The sequence below is a fragment of the Gouania willdenowi genome, chromosome 18 (genome assembly GCF_900634775.1).
Source record: "Gouania willdenowi chromosome 18, fGouWil2.1, whole genome shotgun sequence".
Classification (NCBI taxonomy): domain Eukaryota; kingdom Metazoa; phylum Chordata; class Actinopteri; order Blenniiformes; family Gobiesocidae; genus Gouania; species Gouania willdenowi.
Window position 1 is genome coordinate 1030817 of NC_041061.1, and position 19649 is coordinate 1050465.

Consider the following 19649-nt stretch of genomic DNA (forward strand, 5'->3'; position numbering starts at 1 on the left):
TTGGTCGTGCCATTTAAGAGATATAAATATTCGTTATTTGTAGCGCCCCCTAGTGGCCTACATCATTCAAATTTGGCGCATTTCCTCACAGTCACATGCCAACTAAGGATCTGAGATTTGGTGTTGTTAGCATTAATTTTGACCGAGATATGCGCCTGTTCGCATTTTTGTTGCTAGCTAGAAACTTTTACTTGTTAATAATTTGTGCATAATTTACCCGAACAACAAACTCATTTTGATAACTGTATATCACGTTCAACTGAAGACTCTACGTGCCAAGTTTCACGCTGATTGGACAAAACCCCAAGGAGGAGTTCGAAAAAGTAGGTTTTCTAGTTTTTGCAATTTTGCTCCGAGAAAAGTGAGGTGGAAATGGGCGTGGCCTAGCCCAGGTGATTCAGTGCTATTCAAGGAATCTGTGGATATGAAGGTTTTAAAACGGTGTGGGAGTTATTGGCCAAAACTCGTTGACCTTTGTTATAGCGCCACCTGCTGACGGATATATGAATTTTTGCGTCCAAGGTCACCTGTGGGTTTTGGACCCAACCACCAAAGGGCACCGCCCTACCTTGCACGGTTTATTCTGCAGCACCACTTTTACTAAATGGTAAATGGACTTGATATATATACTGTAGCGCTTTATCACCACTGAAACAGTCTCAAAGCACTTTACATATCAGCTCATTCACCCAATCACTCTCACGTTCACACACCAGTGGGACAGGACTGCCATGCAAGGCGCTAGTCGACAACTGGGAGCAACTTAGGGTTCAGTGTCTTGCCCAAGGACACTTCGACACATAGTCAGGTACTGAGATCGAACCCCCAACCTCTCGATCAGAAGACGACCCTCTACCACCTGAGCCAGTCGCCCTAACGGAACTATAAAAGGTAACTATAATAATAATCGGAACGATTACAATAGGGTTCCTAGCACCGTTGGTCCTAGGAACCGCGTATGCTTACAAACGCAGTTCCCTGGCCTCGCGGGCTTGGCCCCCTAACTAATGCAGGAATTGAGTGTTAACACTTAGATTATAAACGGAGAATAAACTGACACTCTGATCAGTTTCACTTTCTTTTTTAACTTGTCTGTGGCTCTGATGCTGCGTTCATACAAATCACCCTAAATCATAAGGTGGAATATATTTATATTTTATTTTATCTTACAGCACTGAGGCTCTTTGCATCACCCCAAAATACATCAATTAATGAACTAATTTATCGGTGTGAAAGCACCCGATGCACACAGGTGTTATTAGCTGACTTATTTTACTTTATCAATCAGTAAAAATCTCTAAATTAAAGGATTGATTGATGTCTAGATATTCTCTCTCCTGTCAGCATCACATCAGATTCACACAGTGACATGTTCACACATCAACATTTTACTGGACAGCTCCCTTTCTAAGAGAACTGATTGGTCAGGAGGCGGAACTTTAGCACTCGCCAAAATCCTAGCCAGAACAAAACCTGCTCCCGACCAGCCAAGTCGTTCAGCTTAAGTTACCATGGTAGATTTAGGAACACTGACAGTTGACAGTCGAAAATGTCAGGAGATCAAAGTAAAACCTTGCCATATTATCCAAAATTAAATTCCTGAACATTCCCGATGAACTGAGACGATTCCAAGCTCAGGAAACGTGACATTTAAAAAGTTTAATCTCATTTTATTACATTTTTAATTAAAACATTTTTGGTCAAAAGAAAATCCAGGAATGAATCTGACACGTCTTACTTTGATCACAGGTAAAGACACACAAACGTAGTGGAACAGGGACAAAGTGCGACATGGTTCACAGTCACAAACCATTAGAGTCTCATTTAGAATCAGCAGCAGCAGCTTTTAAACTCAAGGCTGTAAACACACATGTGTGCGGACAAAGACAAATATAAAAGGATTAAAAGCGTCTTGTGTGGTTTCCCAGGATTCTCACACCCTGCTGGTAACGGGGGGGCTGATCTTCAGACACCTCCAGTACACAGCCCGAGCCAGGATCACCAACGTCACCACAATGGCCACCAGCCACACCACGTAGATGCCTTTGAGACGCTGAGCAGGGGACCAGGTACCCGCCTGAGAGACGGGACCAAGACCAGAACCAGAACCACATGTTTAATACAAGGACAAGAGCAGATCTATTGTTTATGCGTCTGTGAAACAGAACAATGTAAATGTTAAAGATAAGTTCACACACCAACAGTCCTGCGGTGAGAGCAACGAGGACGATAAACAGCAGGAAACACAACAGGCTCCGCCTCCTGGGATAGCGGCGACTGGTGGAGGAGCTGAAAATCCAAACAGAACATCATCATTAACTCTCGTGATGTAACTTTAACACACAATTGGCCTGTAAAACAGGAAGCCCCTTCAGAATAAAACCCCTCCACACTCACACTTTTCGACAGTGTGGACATCGAGCCAAAGTCCTGTCTGAGATCTCGCTCCACTGTAGAGGAAACACACTCGGGTCAGGAGCAAACATACATTCTGCAGTGTATGTGTGTGTTATGCGTGTGTGCGTTACCAGAAACGTTTGTCTGCAGTGTCCACAGACGACGTGGACACCGATTGGCTGATACTGATGCTGCTGCTGCTGCTGAGGACTCTCTCTGTCACAGTGGAGTGGCCTCAGGTCGATGACGCGTTTACTGACAGAGACATGAACAGCAGAGTCAGCGTCTGTCAACCTGTTTCATCTGTATGCGTCTGTCTCACAGTCGCTCTGTGTGCTTCCGTTGCTCCGTGTGCGTCTGTCTCTGTGTCTACTCTATGTAAGTCTGTGTCAGATTACAGAGCTTTTATTTTGAAAGGTCATAGATTGTTCTCACCATAAGGGTCTGGGGCAGGAGATCCTCTGCGAGCTGTCCTTACAGATCAACAGACAGTTACAGGAGCAGCGTATGTACTTCTTCCCCTGCGGCGGGTTCTGAATGGGCTGCAGAGAGAAAAACGAGAATCAGAGGCGGAACAGGAAGGAGGGACAGACAGACAGGAAGTCCTCCTCACCGTGGCTTCCTTACACACGTTGCACTTCACCACGTGCTGGTGGAGCTTCCCCTCCACAGAGACGGGGCTCTGACACACTCTGCAGGTGATGACCAGAGCACCGTGGCTGTCCGGGCTGTACGCCTCAGCGTAGGGGGGCGGAGCCTCGCCATACGCCACGAAGCCTGAAAGAGAAGCAAACGCCTTGAAGTCTAAAGACACCAACAGAACAGACATGGCAACACAATGGTGCACCAAATCTGATTTTGTGCTGCCCCTGAAAACAAACACACAAAATGAAAAAGAACAAAAAAAAAAAAAAAACCACAAAAAAGGAAAAAAATACACGAATGGACAGAAAAATATGCAGAAATTACTGAAGAATACAGAAGAAAATGACAGCAAAATACACAAAAGGAGAGAAAATGACACAAAAATAAAATAAAAATACACAAAAAGGACTGAGAAATAGACAAGGACAGGAAAATACAGAAAAATGACAACAAAAATACACAAAATGAAGAATACACAAAATTGACAGAAAAACGTACAAAAATAAATTGAGTGACAACGACTAAAATACACACGACTTAAAAATTCCCAAAGAATACAATACAAATTCAAAGAATTACAGAACGAAAAAAATGATGTGACTCCAAAACCACACAAGACAACAAAATACACAAAATGACACAGAAATAATCAATGAAAATATATGAAATGACTCACATCAACACACTAAACTACACTTAAAAAATACACTTAATTCCTTTTTAATGAGAGAGAAAATACATGCTCTTACTTTGAAAACATTTTTTGTTGTTCGAAACTGAACTTCAATGAACAGGTTTTCAAAATTTTAACTATCCTTTCTCAACACTAATTAATAAAATGACTTCAATTTAAACTTTCTAATGAAAATTAAATAACCACTCACTTTTTTTTTTTACACTATTTTTTGATTGGAAAAAAATCTCTGACCAAAAAAATTAAACTGAACTATGAAAAAAAATTCAGTTTCTATCCTCGAAGTCTAAATAAATGTAATTTAAAGTCCTTAAAAATACCAAAATGTTGTATGAGTTGAAGAAAAAGTAACGTATTACTTTACTGCCCTCTAGTGTTGAGGTTGTGACAGGACGGCGTTCAGTTCAAAATAAAAACTGATTTACTGTAAAACGAAAGCAGTGTCTCGCGCACAAACACGCACGGCAGGAAGTGGGTGTGACCCATTAGTCGATACAACTCTAATTTAATCGTTATTATCACTTATGCCAGCAATACGGTGAGTTAATATGTTATTATTAACTCACCGTATTGCTGGTTGGGTGGATTAACGCCGTTGTTACCATCGCGTTGCTCAGACAACAGCGGAGACCGTTCACTGTCCTCCATTTGGCCGACCACAGAGCGCTCCTGGTCGGGTAAAAAGTTCCAGAACTCCCGGTAGGAACTCCAGGAAGTCAGAAGTTAACCCGACAGCTCACAAGACTGATGTGAGTCACGGGGCTGAGTGGCAGCCCGGCCAGCCAATCAACGAGCTCCGAATGGGCGGGCAGGACACATGGTGGAATTATTGGCCAAGAGGCGGGGTGTAATTAAATAGGCGTGTCGTCTGCGAGAGTAAACGTTTGATTGTCATTCATTCTGGCCAATGAGCAAAGCGCTGTTCTTTTTCGGCGCCACTAAGGTAAGGTAAACACGGAAGTAACCAGCAGCAAAAAAGAAAAGAAGTCAACTTTGTTCACATTATTGTTGTACTGTTTTAAAAAAATACTAAATAAAATGATACATTTATTTATTTTGAACATAAATATGTATTCATTTTATTCAATTCGAACGAACATGTAAAATAAAAATTAAATGAAAACAAATTAACACATCTCAACAGTAATCTCTATAAAATAAAATAAAAGCCTATTTCAATATAATACACATGACACATTCAGGAAGAAGTCTAGGCTTGTCAAGTCCTACCCCCATTTTTCACCATTAACAAATGCAAAATCCAATAAAATAAACTAAATGGACATCACAAATAAATACTAATTTTCTGATTTTAGACGTATCTGATGCACTTAGAGTAGTACAAAGAAGGTGGAACATCAAATATCTTCCAATAAAATCTACTTTTATAAAATGTGAGCTACAATCCCTTCAACTTCGTTTAAGAAAAATGCTAAACCCTTTTGGTATTCCATGTAAAATTGCTGGTTTTGAAATTCCTTCACATGTGGATTTCTTCCTCATCATTGAAGACAACATGTTTAACCCTAGACTAATACATATACTATTTTATATTTATACTTACATACATTATAACACATTGACGTGGCACAGAGTCAAAGATGCTAACCTGTTTTTCAGGCCTGGGAACAACTGACTGAAACACTCAGTCAAAGGTTATAGCCATTGGGCACCAATTGGAGAATCCACATTATTCGTACCACCAATATCATCCTTATGCATGATTACACTGTATGAGTATGGTTCACTTTAATAGAAGTTGTGAGGTCTATCATCAAACTAAAAGAAGATGGAAGTATAAACTGTCAAAACTCTATGACGTAATCAAAGGTAAAGTTGCTAACTGGTCTTTCAGGCCTGATGACATGTTGGAAATTCTCTGTTTAATCAAACAAGGACAACATAGAGAGGATTGGAATGCTTCATGTCACAAAAATATCATTTTGTTTAGAATCAGCCCTACTGGCCACATGTGTTCGTATACGTACACTCAGTGTGTACAACAGCCCGACGGCATCAGGATGTTTCCCAGTTTGTTGATAGTGGTCTGTAGGGTCCGGGCATTCAGGGACTATGACAAGCTACTATCCTAAAGAGACGCACCACAATGGATCCGTCACAGTGTGTATGTATCATACATGCATCATATAGCTGTGAACCTATACGCTCACCTTGCTATGATACGAGAATAAAATATCCTTTTTTAAACTTCCTCTGGACAACTTTGCGTCAACTGTAACCAACCTGTAAATATTTCCACACTATCAACATTCTTTCACAACCAACCTGCTTCTCTGATGAATACAATCTAATTGTTTGAAGCTACAAATGCATAATTTTTTTTACATCATTTCAAGCGTTTCCCTATTGAAAATACTGCCAAAGACATTTTGTTGTTGTATCTATTACAGGGTTCCTACAGCTTTAATCAAATCAAGTTCAAGACTTTTTATTGCCATTGAAATTAAATTTAAGACCAACTTCACAGTAAAAAAAAAACAAAAAAAACAATTGCATAGTGTTAGGGTAAATTATTTCTAGTGTCTAGTTCAGACGTGCAACTGGTGTCTCCCAAGGTAAACACACAAGACCAAAAAAAAAAAAAAAAACAGATAATCAAAATAAGTCCAAAAAACAAAACAAAATGACTACAAAAATAGCCAGAAATCTATAAAACCACAACAAAAACCATTAAGAAAAATCTTCGTTGAACAGGCAATTTTCGTTAAATTTACATTTCCCCATGTTGTTGAAAGTTGTTACAAGCATGACACGCATCTGCAGAGTTCAGCGGCAACCACGTCACTGTGTTGCTGTCGTAATGTTGCAGTAAATTATACATTTAAAAAAACTAATGTTAATCATAAAATCCGACTTGTGTTAAAATGTGGGACTTTTGAAACATTGATTTTATACATTTTAATAAGTATAAGAACAATTAAGCCTTATTTTTAGATTCATGAATTGAATGCTGTACCAGTGCAATGACAATAAAGCTTCTATCAAACTATCATACCTGTGTTTTTGATTTGTGCATTTTGTTATCATGATGTTGAATAAATACATTTTGAATCCTTTCACACTGCGTCAGTGCGTCTCCCCACATATTTAGATTAGGAAGCACCATTAATGTACTGTGATGCCCAGTGAAAAATACTCTAGTGGGGGCTGTGCCATATCAAGTCAAAAGTCAGTTTCAATAACCATTCCGATACAAGTTAACAGAAATGGCAGGATATCAGTGCTCTGTGAAATTATTATTAAATTCTAATATTAATAACTTGAGGCATTTTTGCACAAAAACATTACAACCAGCATTTTGGTAATAAATCACTTTATTTACTACGCGTTTATATACAGCTGAGCACATGAAACAGTGCATTAGTGGTAAATAGGTCATCTGGTTAAGGGAATGAATGTGTGTGCACAGACAGACAGTACTCCTCCTTTGTATGAATATAAAACTGGCCAGGAGAAAAATGTTGGTACCCTTAAATCACCTGACCGCAATGATTGGCTCAACAACAACATTGTGCAACAAAATATTACATTAGGATTAAGTTAAGGGTACCATCATTTTTGACCACGTCTGTGTGTCTTATTTGTACTGGAATTTGGCCCTTCTGTCTTTCTGTGTGACAAAGCGCTCAATGACCTTTGTACTGAAGTCAGGAATTTTTCTGACCAGTTTTTTCTCCATGGAGAGCATGGCCAGAGCATTCAGGCGATCCTGCGTCATGGTGTTCCTCAGGAAAGTTTTGATTCGCTTTAAAGTAGAGAAGCATCTTTCTGATTCTGCCGTTGTCATGGGTGTGGTGATGAGAATCTTAAGGAGATTTACAGTCTCAGTGAACGTGCCCTGAAGATTGTTCTCCATGAAAAACTGGAAAAGAGTCAGTGCACCAGTGCAGGCCTTGAACTCGTCATGGTCATAGATGAGGGAAAGCTCTGTTTTTAGCTTGGCTTTGTTCAACATGGGGTAGGCCTCCAAGGTAGTCTGCAGCGCTGCATCTGGGAACTGTGCAGTGTGTTGCACAAACAAGTCTCCATGTAGCAGAGTGGCACTGATGAGGTGGTTGGTGAATGAGAACCGCTCTTTGGCATGGCTCAGAATGGTATCACACACCTGTGACATGATAAATAATAAAAAAAAAGGTAAGTACACAGTAAATAATGTCAGCAGTATTCTCTTACAAGATAAGATCAGTGTCTGCCTAACTCAGTAGCTGCACAGTTATTAGAATATAACATAATCAAAACATAACTACTATTACACAGGAGCTGAGGACAACAGACAGAGAAATATAGCATATAAATAAATCAAAAGGTAGGGTAAGGTAAAAACACCTACTGGATGTGTTGTAAACAAAACTGTAATATTGTAGCTTACCTCTAAAGCCAACTGCTGCTGTTCTGCCTGTCCAAATGTCCTCCACTTTGTGGAGTGCTGCTGCGCAGATGCGTCGTTTTCCTCTTTCACTGAAGGAATGGAGTCCCTAATCATAAACACAGGTTAGCATCCACAAATACTCTCTCAACAAGCTGGAATGAAATACAGCCAGGCCCGTGGAACGTCTCCGCACTGAATAGTTCTTGACACATTCTCGAGAATTCAGTCAAATGACACAATTCCACCAAGTAAAAGAAGGTCTCCGAAAAAAGGGGGTGAGCCCCTAATCGATTAGTACGCCTTTGAAACAATATATCACACGACCAGGGCTTTAAATTATCACCTGACAAAACCAGGTAAAAATGACTCTTGGTGGGTAACATTGTACTAGCCAGTTTGGCTGGTGAAGAACGAAACAAAAACTACTGCGTCTGTTTGAATCGACAGGCTGCAGAAACAAGGTTGCAACACTGTTGCCAAATTACACTGTTTTTCCACCAAGAAATTTGAAGGTTTTAGTGTGTGTTTAGACTTTAAAATGTAATGTTTATCTGGCAACCCTGCTGGTTGTACTAATCCTACATTTCCCATGAACACTATGTCGTGATGTGTCATTCAACAAATGGCTACATGCTTACGTTAGCGTAACTGTTTTGGTCCGTTATCGGAGGAGTCAGACAGAATGATGATGTACAATTAGTTAGGGAAAAAAATTAACAAACGTAGAGATATTTATCAGGTGTTGAAAAACCTAAACTGCAAAAAAGGAAGGCTGCTGCCGACTCAGCGGTAAATGAAGATTAAAAAAGGATCTGAAAAGAAGTTAGTACTTGATTAGTTCTATTTTTTCTAACTGCAAACAGTGTTCCAGGGATCCAATTTTCATCAAAGTTTGTGGGGATATACTCTATAAAAAGGTTTAATTCTCCGACACACCCAAAGTTCCATATTGCACCTTTTAAGCATTGCTACAACATTGTTTTTAATATAAAGGTTTTTTTTTTTTTTTGTAAAAATATATAGATTTAATTTAAAAACAATGTTATAATTTTTTTTTTTTTTTTTTTACAAACTATTCAAAAAACAAACGCTTAAGTTTGGCTGGTGGACAACTTTAAGAATCTACTAGCCATGCTGGCTGGTGATCTAAAAAGTTAATTTAAAGCTCTGCACAAGACTATGTTCCCATAAATTGGGGGCCCCAAATCAAAAATTGTGCTACGAGCGTCGATGCGTACACATCCACAGATTATAGCTACTGAAATTTCAGAATAACAGAGTAGTAGTGATTTTAACTAGTGTACACAACAAGAGGAAAAGAACAAAGTTGAGTCCTAACATACTGGAGACTTTTATTACAATAATGATAAATAATTATTCACCTGATCTTTTGCATGCTGTTGGTGAACGTTTGGATGACTCCTGTGATGTAGACCGAGTCGATGTTCCTCTTCTGCAGCTGGTTAAATAGCATGTCCACATGTGGCAGGATGTTGTGAAACAAGGCCAGGAGAAAGCAGAAATCTTCTTCCTCCAGCGTTCTCACTAAGGCCCCTGCCTCTCTGACAGTGACTGGATCAAAGCCACCAGAGTCTCTGATCCATTGGAAACACTGGATGAGGTCATCCTTGTGGTCAAACACTGTGTTAACAGCATGGCTATCAAAGTTCCATCTGCTCGCTGAAGTTTCTGGAAGTCTATGAGCCACAATTTGGTCAAGCACAGTGGTTCCTTTGAATGAGCGGGAGAAGAACGCAGCAAATCCACCAAGGTCTGAAAAAAAAACCCTGACTCTGGGGATGTGTGATGTTGCCTGCTGCATAATGAGGTTGAGCTGATGGGCATAGCAGTGAACGTAGTGTGCGCCTGCGTAGACATCCTTTACCTTCTGCTGCACTCCACCTGTGGACCCCCTCATCACTGGAGCCCCATCATAGGCCTGGGCGATCAGCCGACTCTCCTGTCCAGGAGGGATGATGATGCTCAGCCTCTCCAGCAGAGCAGTGGAGATGGTGTCAGCAGCAGCATTCTCAAGTGGGATGAACTCAAAAAAACGCTCTTGAATGTTGTGACAAGTGTCAATGTATCTTAGCACCAGCGCCAACTGACAGCGGGTGGAAATGTCAGTTGTCTCATCAGCCTGAAGAGCAAAACAATCCGCACTTTTTACTTCCTCTATAATGTGGGTCTTGAGTACTGACAACATGCAGTCCAGCAGTTCGTTCTGCACGTTCTTTGAGGAACCTTTGAACCCCGTAGATGTCTTCAGGTGCTCCTCCAGGACGGTGTCAAGCGTTGCGTCCAGATCCACGAGGCCCCTAAACACACCGGGGTCGTCTGAGGACTCCGGCTCAAAAGCTAGCTCAAACGCCCCGCAGAATTTAATACTACAATCGATTATCTTAGACAAAACGTGGCGGTTCCTGTCCACCTCTTCATTGTGCTTCCTCACACCCAGCCTGTGGTTCTCATCCAGCTGCGTCGCGATGCTAGCTCTGCCTAGCATCGTTAGCTTGACCGTGTTCTCCATGTGTGTCCTCGTGCTCTCGTGCTTCTTTATCATCTCAGATAAATGCTTCATGTCTCTTACTCCTGTGTCCGTCCATGCCGTGTCTGTCCCAGTGGTTTTGAAGAGCAAACACGGGAAGCAATACAAAGCATTGACATGGCTACATCCAGCTAGCCACGCCTTCCTGTGGTACCAGTTTATAGAGAAGCCTCTGGTATAAACTTTACCTTTCTTGCTGGCTGGTTGGCTTATCTTGATGTTTGGCTGATCTGGGCCTCGATGTTTTATCTGAAGTTTTTCCACCAATGTTCTCCTCTCAAATGGATTTTGAAGAAGAAACCGAATAGTTTCACCGCAGCCCTCCATCATTGATAGTAAACACAACTGGATTCAACATTCTTCTTCTTCTACTTCTTCTTCTTCTTCTTCTTCTTCTTCTTGACGCATCAAAGGCGCATTGCTGCCCTCCACAGGTCCTGTGTTTTCACACAAGCACACATGGCTTGGGCCGTTGGGCCATTGAGCATCAGATTAGAAAGAAGGTTCTATCTTCATATACTATACAACAACAACAATCATTAAATATATATATATATGTATAGTTCTTGCAGTTTGCTGTTGACGTATTGTGTCCAGGTAATGACGCAGTTCATTCTCAAAACAATTAAAGTTTTTTTTTTTTTTTTTTAATTTCCGGTCCATTTCATACAATGAATATGGAATTTACCCAAAATAATGATTAACTGAATAATAAATGATTTTTCCCCCACTACGACCACTAACATATTAAAAAATGTCTTGAGCATGGATAATTATAGGTTTATTTATTTTCATTGATATATATTCTTGAATATCCTTCCAAAAAGCGTTAGAAAATGAGCAGTCAAACAGTCGGTGAGTAATCGATTCTATTTGGGTTATTCTATTCTATTCAAACCATTGGAGTGTTTTTTTTTTTGTTTTTTTTTTGGGTAATTATTTGGAATTATTTTAAAATGCACTTCTTCAACTGTATTTCTCACACACGTTTTTTCTGCAATGGTCCAGGCTTTTCTCCAGTTTATTGATTGTTCCAAAAGGACTGAGCGGCGTGGAGCAGGGTTTCAGTGTCCAGAGATATTTGTTAGGGATGGTATGTGGTTCGATGCATTAATGTTGCCAGTGAAAATTCCAGCACTTTTGTGGAATAATGGTCTATGAATAGTACGTCCCCCTTTCAGCAGCTGAATTTAATATGGCATCCAAAACAGCAGCGAATTCTTTTGGTGGAACAGGAAACTTAAGCCGACCAAGGAATTTATAGTTTAACAAAAAACCTCAATTGGTAATTTAATAATAATAATAACAATAATAATGATTTGAGTTTTTAGATCATTTAGCAGCTTTTTCTGTCAAAATGACAACTTGTGCTGCGATTGGTTCCTCTAAAGAATCAGGAAAAGTTAAAGATGCCAAATGTAACCCTCTTTTGTGTTTTTTGTCCGTGTAGTTGACTAAAACAACACTAAAAAGCAATCTGATGACTAAAATAAAACTAAAATCCCATTCAAGTGTTTTTTTTTTTAAATTGACAGTCAAAAATGTTTGAAAGCAACAGACCAAGGGTTTCATTCCAACAACGTCTTTTATTCCCAGCAGCAGGAAAACCGACAATAACACAGAATAAATATATAAATAAATAAATTAAACATAAATAAATACAGTCGCTCAGAAGAGAAAAGAATCAAACTTCACTCGTCGATCCAAAAAACTAAAGTGCAAAAACTCAGTCCTCCAGCTTTTTGAAAGGGTCAAGGAAATAAAACACTGGAAGAATTCCAGTTTTCCCAGTCAGAGTTCCCCAGTGTTTCCAGCAGCTGTGAGGTTTCTCAAACCTTGGTCCCATTAAGAAGTCAACTTTCCTTCATTGAATTCAGTGCATGAAACATAACAGTAGCAGTTCATCAGGGACACATTCATTTAGCACAAATATTCCACTTTTAAAGATGTTAACTTCAGGAAGGTTCCCTTTGTTTGAGTTCCTTTATTAAACACTGATGAAAACTGACAACTTTCACCTTTCAGTGAAGGAGTCTGTTAGCAGCACGTCAAACATGCTAGGATAAGACAAAGAAAACCACAGAGAACTCAGTCAATCCCTCAGATCTCCAGTAATCCCAGAACACGAGAAGTGGTTATTGTTTTGGGTCTTTTCACAAGTTTAAAAGTTCCCCAGTGATCTTTAGAGGAGAACTGCAAATGGCCCAATACTTGTAGAATAGAAAACATCTGAGCTAACTCTAGTTTTCTCAAGTTCTTGGATGTTGGGGAAGGAAAGTCAAATATAGTTTAAGAACTTCCTTCAGGAGACCAGGTTATTCAATAATTGAGGAGGACAACACCCAATTTTTATTCAGACACAAATGTCCACCTTCTAGCATTAAAGCTCCAGATCTTTGTCACATGCTGTAAAAACACCTAATATAAATTTCCAGGTACTTATTACTTTGCCATCACTTTTCAATCTTAAAGATCGTTACCTGGACTTTAAGTTCTTATCATCGTTGATAACAACTGATTCTAAGTTTTACAAACCTGCTTCAGGAGACTTATCAAACATTTAGATTTTCTCTTGTTTGCCTTTAAAGAAGAACCAGGGATGGCCAAGGAGCTTCTAGCATCTACTAGTAAGTTGCTGAAGGTCTTTAGATGTTGATGCAAGAAGTTAGGCGCGTTTTAAAGCTTTTTGCGTGCGGACACTTTTGACGTGCGCCTGGGCCTCCAACGTGGCTGACGCTAGAGTTGGGATTGTTGAACTTTTGGGGCATATAGCGGCGCGTCAACCAATCAAGAGCATTCCCCAACCGTGACATATTCAGAATAATGAAAAGAAAAAAAACACTAACCGGAGGCAGTGGCAGATGGACAGGTGCTCTTCTGCTGGAATAGAGCGCCCGTAGTTGGTGTCCTGACAGGAGATGCGAGCGCCAATATGGGTCAGCAGGTTGTCAAATTGGGAAAGTGACTCAGGGGCAAATATTGTTCCAGGGAGAAAGTTACCAGGAACAATTAAAATAAAGTTTGTTGAAAAACTGGCTGCCTTTAAAGGAAAACCAGGAAAGTTCCAGGACTCTTGGCTGGCTAAGGACCAGCTTAAGGTCGTCAGGAAGGACAAATAGAAAAACATTTCAAAGGAAGTTCAGAGGACTGAAACAGAGGTTTACGGTTTTGTTCAACCCTGGTTCCCTCAGGAGATCTTCCAAGTCTTCCAAGGACAGAGAGGATCAAGATGTTGGAGGTCTCTTGAGCCTGTGCTTCACAAACATCCACCAGCTCAAATTCCAATCCAGATCTCCTTCACACGTCGTAGTCGGGCAAGGCGGAGTAGATCACTCCCCCAACTGACGGCGGGCTGGAATTCAAGGGGAGGAGCCAGCAGAAGACCGAGCCTGAAGATTGACATTCAGTGTGAGGAACAGGACCAGCAGGTGATAGACATGTGGGAAGCACCGACCTCTTCCGAAGACTTCCCGGAGCAGTGCCAGCTTGGGTTTGCGGGTGTGCGCCGGCAGCGAGGTGGCAGAGGACAAGCTTTTGTCCTTGATCATGAGCCGGTTCCTCATCTGCTCCAGCGGTGTCTCGTCCGTGATGATAGAGACCAGCTGGAGGAAACACAATGGATTACCAGGAGTAGTAGAACATCAGGTGATCTCTAGTGGGCCGTACGCACCTGGTCATAGAAAATAACCATGACGAAGACACCGAACAGCACCGACTCCACCAGGAGGATGATGTAATGAGCTCTGAGGACCAAAGACAGAAGGTGAACTCAACGCTTGTTCAAGAGATCATTCACTCCACATGCAAAGGAAATGTTCTCAAGGCGATACAACGATCGTCCCTGTGTGCCTTTATTAATATTAATAAATGATTAATAGTGATAGATTTGTCCGACGGACACTCACACAATCAGGTGCTTGCCGGGCATTTCATCGCCTTCCTTCTCTGTGTCGCTCTCTCTCTCGTTCCTGATGCGCCAAACCCACGCCGACACCACCAGCACCATAGAGTACAGGCTGGCTATGCCTACACACACCAGAGGAACCACAGTTAGAACACAGGACAGTTCCTAAAGCTTCAACCTTAACGATCCATCCTGGTCCGACATCTGTGTCAATTGAGTTTAACGGAAAATACCCGCCATTTTTGACTTAGTGAAGCTCAGTCAGGAACACGTTGATGGTCAAGAACTTCTCCCCAGACCTTTGAACTCACTGACGTAGAACAGAATTTCAGGTTCATATATCACTAGAGCTTTACTTTAACTGTGTAAAGTTCAAGCCTGGACGTGGACCATGCTGGAGATCTAGAACCTCTTGAATCTCCTCTTGCAGACCTTTATGGCATCAGTGTAGAACAGAAACTCGACATTGAACTTATAATCAAAGCCAAAGACAAAGATCCAACGTCTGCTCATAGGATTTTTAAGTAAGTTTAACTATATCTACTGAAAACCAGCTAAACCATTCTTTGGTAAAGGCCTGACCAATTTAAAGGTCTGGAGTTTCTCCTGCTCACCTTTGAACTGGAGTATAACTTCTCGTACAGCTGAGGATGAAGGTCCAAAGACTGGTCAGATGATGGTGAACTGGGTTTAATCTAGCTACCACCCTCTGACCTGTTGGTGATAACTAAACCATCACTTGCTGGTGACCTGACCATGGTAGAGATCCAAAACTTCTCCTGCAGACCTTTAAACTCACCGGTGTAGAACAGGAACTGGATGAAGAACTTCTGGTTCAGCTCACCGACACAGTTATTGATCCTCAAAGAGAAAAAGGGACTTAGTTAGTTGGTTAGAAACATGGTTGGTTAGTAGGATACAGGAATGTTCAGGTTGTTGGGTGGAACAGGGGACTGATTAACTATTTAGGTGGTTAGTTAAATTAATGACGAGCTGGTTCTTTGATTACTTGATTTACCAGTTGATTGGTTAGTTGTTTGGTTGTTTGCATGGTTTAATAGTAACTTTATGGATCATTCGTGAGAAAAACAAATAGTCTGGTTAGTTGGTTAACTGATTAGAGTTAGGTTAGAATATTTTTTGTCTGCTTAGTTAATTGGTTACAAGTTACATAGTAACATGGGTGATTAGTTACTTACTTGATTAGTTGGCCAGTTGGTTATTGTGTTGTTTGGTTAGACAAATGTAAGGTTACATAGTTAGTTGGTTGGTTACTTGATTGGTAAATCAGTTAGCCTTGTCATTTTATCCTATTTTTAAGTTTATCGTTTTTCTGCAACTACAACAAACTTGCCATATTTTAACCTATTTTCTTCACCTTTTCTTACCACATTTTTGCTCCTTTTAATGCATCTTTGCTACATTACTCACTTTCAAGACATTTTCTGCACTTATAAACCCTTTCCACCTAATGTCACATATGTTGACCCATTATTGTCACTTTAACCTGTTTTCACCATATTTCATGATGAATTTTAAACTTATTGTTCCTACTTTTGAAATTACATTACCCCAACCCCTTCATTTCTGCTACTTTTCAGCCAATATTGACACGTTGTCTTTTTTTCCCACTCTAATTTGCAACTTTCAACCAATTTCTGTGGTTTTTAAAATCCCATTTCACCACCTTTTCCACATTTTTGGTCACTTTGAACCCATTTTATTAGTGATTAAAACCAGAATTTCCATCTTTAAGATGACTATAATAATAATAAACTTCCTGGATAACAGTGGATATTATTCAGATGAATAAATAAATGTGGTTATCACAGATTCATAGAACAATGGACCATCATTTTAATGATTTTTTGGATCATTCCCAAAAATCTCTACCCTTTATTCCCCCTTATAGATGGTCCTGTCTCCACATGACTGTTCTTCAATGTTCATGTCTGTGTTCAACCACCTTCAGGTACTAGTTTGGTTAGCTGGGTGTATATTGGCTTGTGTGGTGGTTATTCTGTTGGTTAGTGCTCTGTTCAGTTAGGACCATGGGCAATGAGTGGATTAGCTGGTTAGTTGGTGAACGGTCCGTCTCTCTTTACCAGGGGCAGTGATGGTCCATGCGGCGGATGCACCTCTGACAGACGCGGCAGTGGTGCGCTCTGGGAGGTCTATAGGTCTCACAGCGGCTGCACACCGTCCAACCCTCACAGCCCTGAACATAAACAACCACTTTAACCATTACCAACCTGTGTGGATTTAACTAGTCAACTAGTTAACTAACTCTGCATGATGTCATCATTACACTCACCCGCTCACTCATCCGAGACGACTGCGAGCGCAGATCGGAGAAGTCTATGGCTGTGTCTGGCAGAGGGACCATTCCTGGGTAGTCAGTTTTCCAGAATAAGAGTCAGATTTTCAAAATAAGAGCCAGTTTTGCTCATTTTACTTTAACTTTTTCCAAAAATCATCAAAACAAAAACAATTTCAAATACTGACAAACTGTGTGTAAACAACTGGAGAACACGTTGTTTACTTGTGTTGTGTTATTTTAGATTTAAGCTGATGAGGTCACATTACAGCAAATTAACCAATAAGAGTAACCAGTGAAGGAATGTATGCTGTAAATATATTGTATGTACATGATAATGTATATATAGTTAATAGAATTTCTCTCTTTTAATTACACTTCATGTTAATTCAGTAAAAAACTATGCTTTATTGGATCTAAACCACAGTTCAGGCTTTTATTTTGAAGTGTAGCTTTGTTTAAGAGCATTCTGGGGCTGGAGTGTAAGGTTTTGCCACTTTTATTTTGAAGAGCTTGCTCAGAAAGAGGTCCATAACTCACCGGGGTCAGAGAAGACGGCCTTGGCGTGACAAGCGAGCAGCAGCAGCAAAATCAGGTTGAACACTGAACCGTGCAGCGTGGACCACACACTGCCAGGAACACACAGAACAAAACAGTTTACCACAACAAAGCCTCTTATTTGCTCAATTTGTATTTATCAGACAGGAAGTTAAGCCCATAATCAGGAAGTAAAATTATTCCACATAATGAAATAAAACCAGATCTGATGAAAAAAATCAACTTTTCTCAGTGTCCAACAACCTCCGTGACTTTACAGAGGAGGAAACAGCTGTTGTTGGGCAGTCATAAGGTGAAATAGGTGAAAAGCTTGAGTTTCAGAGGTTGTATTACAGTGTTATTAATGCAGTAGACCACTGGCTGCTCTGAACCCAGAGGTTGAGGATCATTTATCATCATTGATGCAAAAAAAAAAAAAAAGTACACTGATAATAATTGTGCCCACCCATGGGTTATACAGCCCCCTAAAGACAGTGGTCTGAAGAGGGGTGTCTGTGTGTGCGGTGCGCGCAGGTGTGTCTGTGAGCGCGACGCGCGCAAGAGTGTCGGTGTGTGGGTGCGCGCAAAAGTGTCGGTGTGTGCGGTGCGCGCCGGTGTGTCTGTGTGTTCGGTGCGCGCAAAAGTGTCGGTGTGTGCGGTGCGGGCCGGTGTGTCTGTGTGTTCGCAAGAGTGTCGGTGTGTGGGTGCGCGCAAAAGTGTCGGTGTGTGCAGTGCGCGCAAGAGTGTTGTTGTATGCGCGCAAGTCGGTGTGTGCGGTGCATGCAGGAGTGTAGGTGTGAGCGGTGCGCGCAATGATGTCGGTGTGTGCAGTGCGCGCAGGAGTGTTGGTTTATGTGGTGGGCGCAAGTGTCCATTCATGTCAGAGGGGGATATGTTTGTGTGTGTGTGTGTGTGTATCCTGGATAAACTGCAACATCTATAGTAGTATAACGTTTTATTTAAAGCCAATAGTAAAAAAAAAATTAAAAAAAATTAAAGAAAAAAAGGGTAAGTTCTCCTACTTGGTGCCATGAATCATATCAGTGCCTCCGTTTATATCTGAGCTCATTTTACGGAATTGTGTCAGTGATGCTAAAAAAAAAAAAAAAAAAAAGAACAAGAAGAAGAAAAAAAAAAGTTGGCTAATAATAATCATTATTATGCCCAGTCATGTTTTTTTTTTACAGCCCCCCTAAGACCGAGGTCTGGCGACGGGTCTGTTGTGAATGAACACAAAGAAAGTAGTGAACCGTGCACCACCACACACTGCCAGGAACACACAAAACCACACAGTTAAACACCACAAAGCCTCAATTTCCATTTTATGTATTGACTAGTTTATCAGACAGGAAGTTACACTGATAATCCGGAAGTAAAATTAATCCACATAATGAAATAAAATCAGATTTGATCAATAAATCGACTTTTCTCACATAAAAGTGAAGGTAAATTAAAAAAAAACAGGCATAAAGCTTCTTAATAAACAGTGTTTGATTAGATTGAGATTTAAGTAATAAATGGTAAAAAAACAAACAAACGAGAAAAAAACACTATGCATTTCGAATGAATGCTGAATTAAAATAACACACACACATATATATATATTTATTTATTTTTTTCTGTCATGAGAATGAAAATCTTTATTTAAGATTAACACGAACCTAAAAACCATACATTTGTAAGCGGAGTTCGCTACGTTACGTTGGACTCTTTAAATGCGGCTCTGACGCCTCCGCGCGTAAACAAATGGAAATGTTGTATTAACTCAGACAAACATATCAATTGCACATTTGTGCTTTAAAAGTATCTTAACAGCAGTAACGATCAGGACATCTGCTTTTAAGAAGGTTTGGAGATATAAGTGGGGCTGTAGAATGAATGGAAGCAGGAGCAGAGGCTAAAATATCGGAGTTTTGAGTATAAACCGGAATAAAAATCACCAAACACCGACCTGTCCGAGTAGGCCGGGAGGAGGACATACTGAATAACCACGTAGTCCGCGTAAAACACGCTGAAATAGGTCAGAATCAGACACACGAAGCCGCACGGATCACGCCTGCAGCGGAAGGCCGCCATCTTCTCAGAGGCCCCGCCCCTTTTGTGTGTTTTCATTGACGTCACTAGAACTCTGGTGACGTAATTTTAAAGAGACATCACGACATTAATAGCGTGAATTAATCAACGTGGGAAGATTTAATTTGTTTTAATTTAATTTAG

At 40.5% G+C, this 19649-nt stretch overlaps 3 protein-coding genes across 5 annotated transcripts; all 3 read right to left on the reverse strand.

Moving 5' to 3' along the window:
• Nucleotides 1-1634: 1634 nt before the first annotated feature.
• On the reverse strand, nt 1635-4555 carry LOC114480145 (type I phosphatidylinositol 4,5-bisphosphate 4-phosphatase-B-like). Of its 2 annotated transcripts, none has more exons than XM_028474009.1 (7): nt 4339-4555; nt 3011-3174; nt 2833-2939; nt 2529-2652; nt 2398-2450; nt 2199-2289; nt 1635-2077 (listed from the first exon to the last, which is right to left on the reverse strand). In XM_028474009.1, the coding sequence occupies exons 1-7, from the start codon at nt 4382-4384 to the stop codon at nt 1934-1936; spliced, it is 729 nt and encodes a 242-aa protein (XP_028329810.1). In that variant the 5' UTR covers nt 4385-4555; the 3' UTR covers nt 1635-1933. The 2 variants fall into 2 exon arrangements, with proteins under 2 accessions (XP_028329810.1, XP_028329809.1); XM_028474008.1 differs by having other exon boundaries at nt 4303-4550.
• Nucleotides 4556-6564: 2009 nt separating this feature from the next.
• On the reverse strand, nt 6565-11106 carry LOC114480125 (zinc finger MYM-type protein 1-like). The gene is made up of 3 exons (XM_028473978.1): nt 9509-11106; nt 8127-8232; nt 6565-7862 (listed from the first exon to the last, which is right to left on the reverse strand). Exons 1-3 carry the CDS (start codon nt 11002-11004, stop codon nt 7335-7337), a joined length of 2130 nt encoding a protein of 709 aa, XP_028329779.1. The 5' UTR covers nt 11005-11106; the 3' UTR covers nt 6565-7334.
• Nucleotides 11107-12343: 1237 nt separating this feature from the next.
• On the reverse strand, nt 12344-19516 carry LOC114480142 (palmitoyltransferase ZDHHC3). 2 transcript variants are annotated; one of them, XM_028474005.1, is made up of 9 exons: nt 19384-19516; nt 17436-17524; nt 16893-16966; nt 16684-16796; nt 15378-15439; nt 14580-14700; nt 14345-14417; nt 14129-14276; nt 12344-14063 (listed from the first exon to the last, which is right to left on the reverse strand). In XM_028474005.1, exons 1-9 carry the CDS (start codon nt 19506-19508, stop codon nt 13972-13974), a joined length of 897 nt encoding a protein of 298 aa, XP_028329806.1. In that variant the 5' UTR covers nt 19509-19516; the 3' UTR covers nt 12344-13971. The 2 variants fall into 2 exon arrangements, with proteins under 2 accessions (XP_028329806.1, XP_028329805.1); XM_028474004.1 differs by having other exon boundaries at nt 12344-14276.
• Nucleotides 19517-19649: the final 133 nt, after the last annotated feature.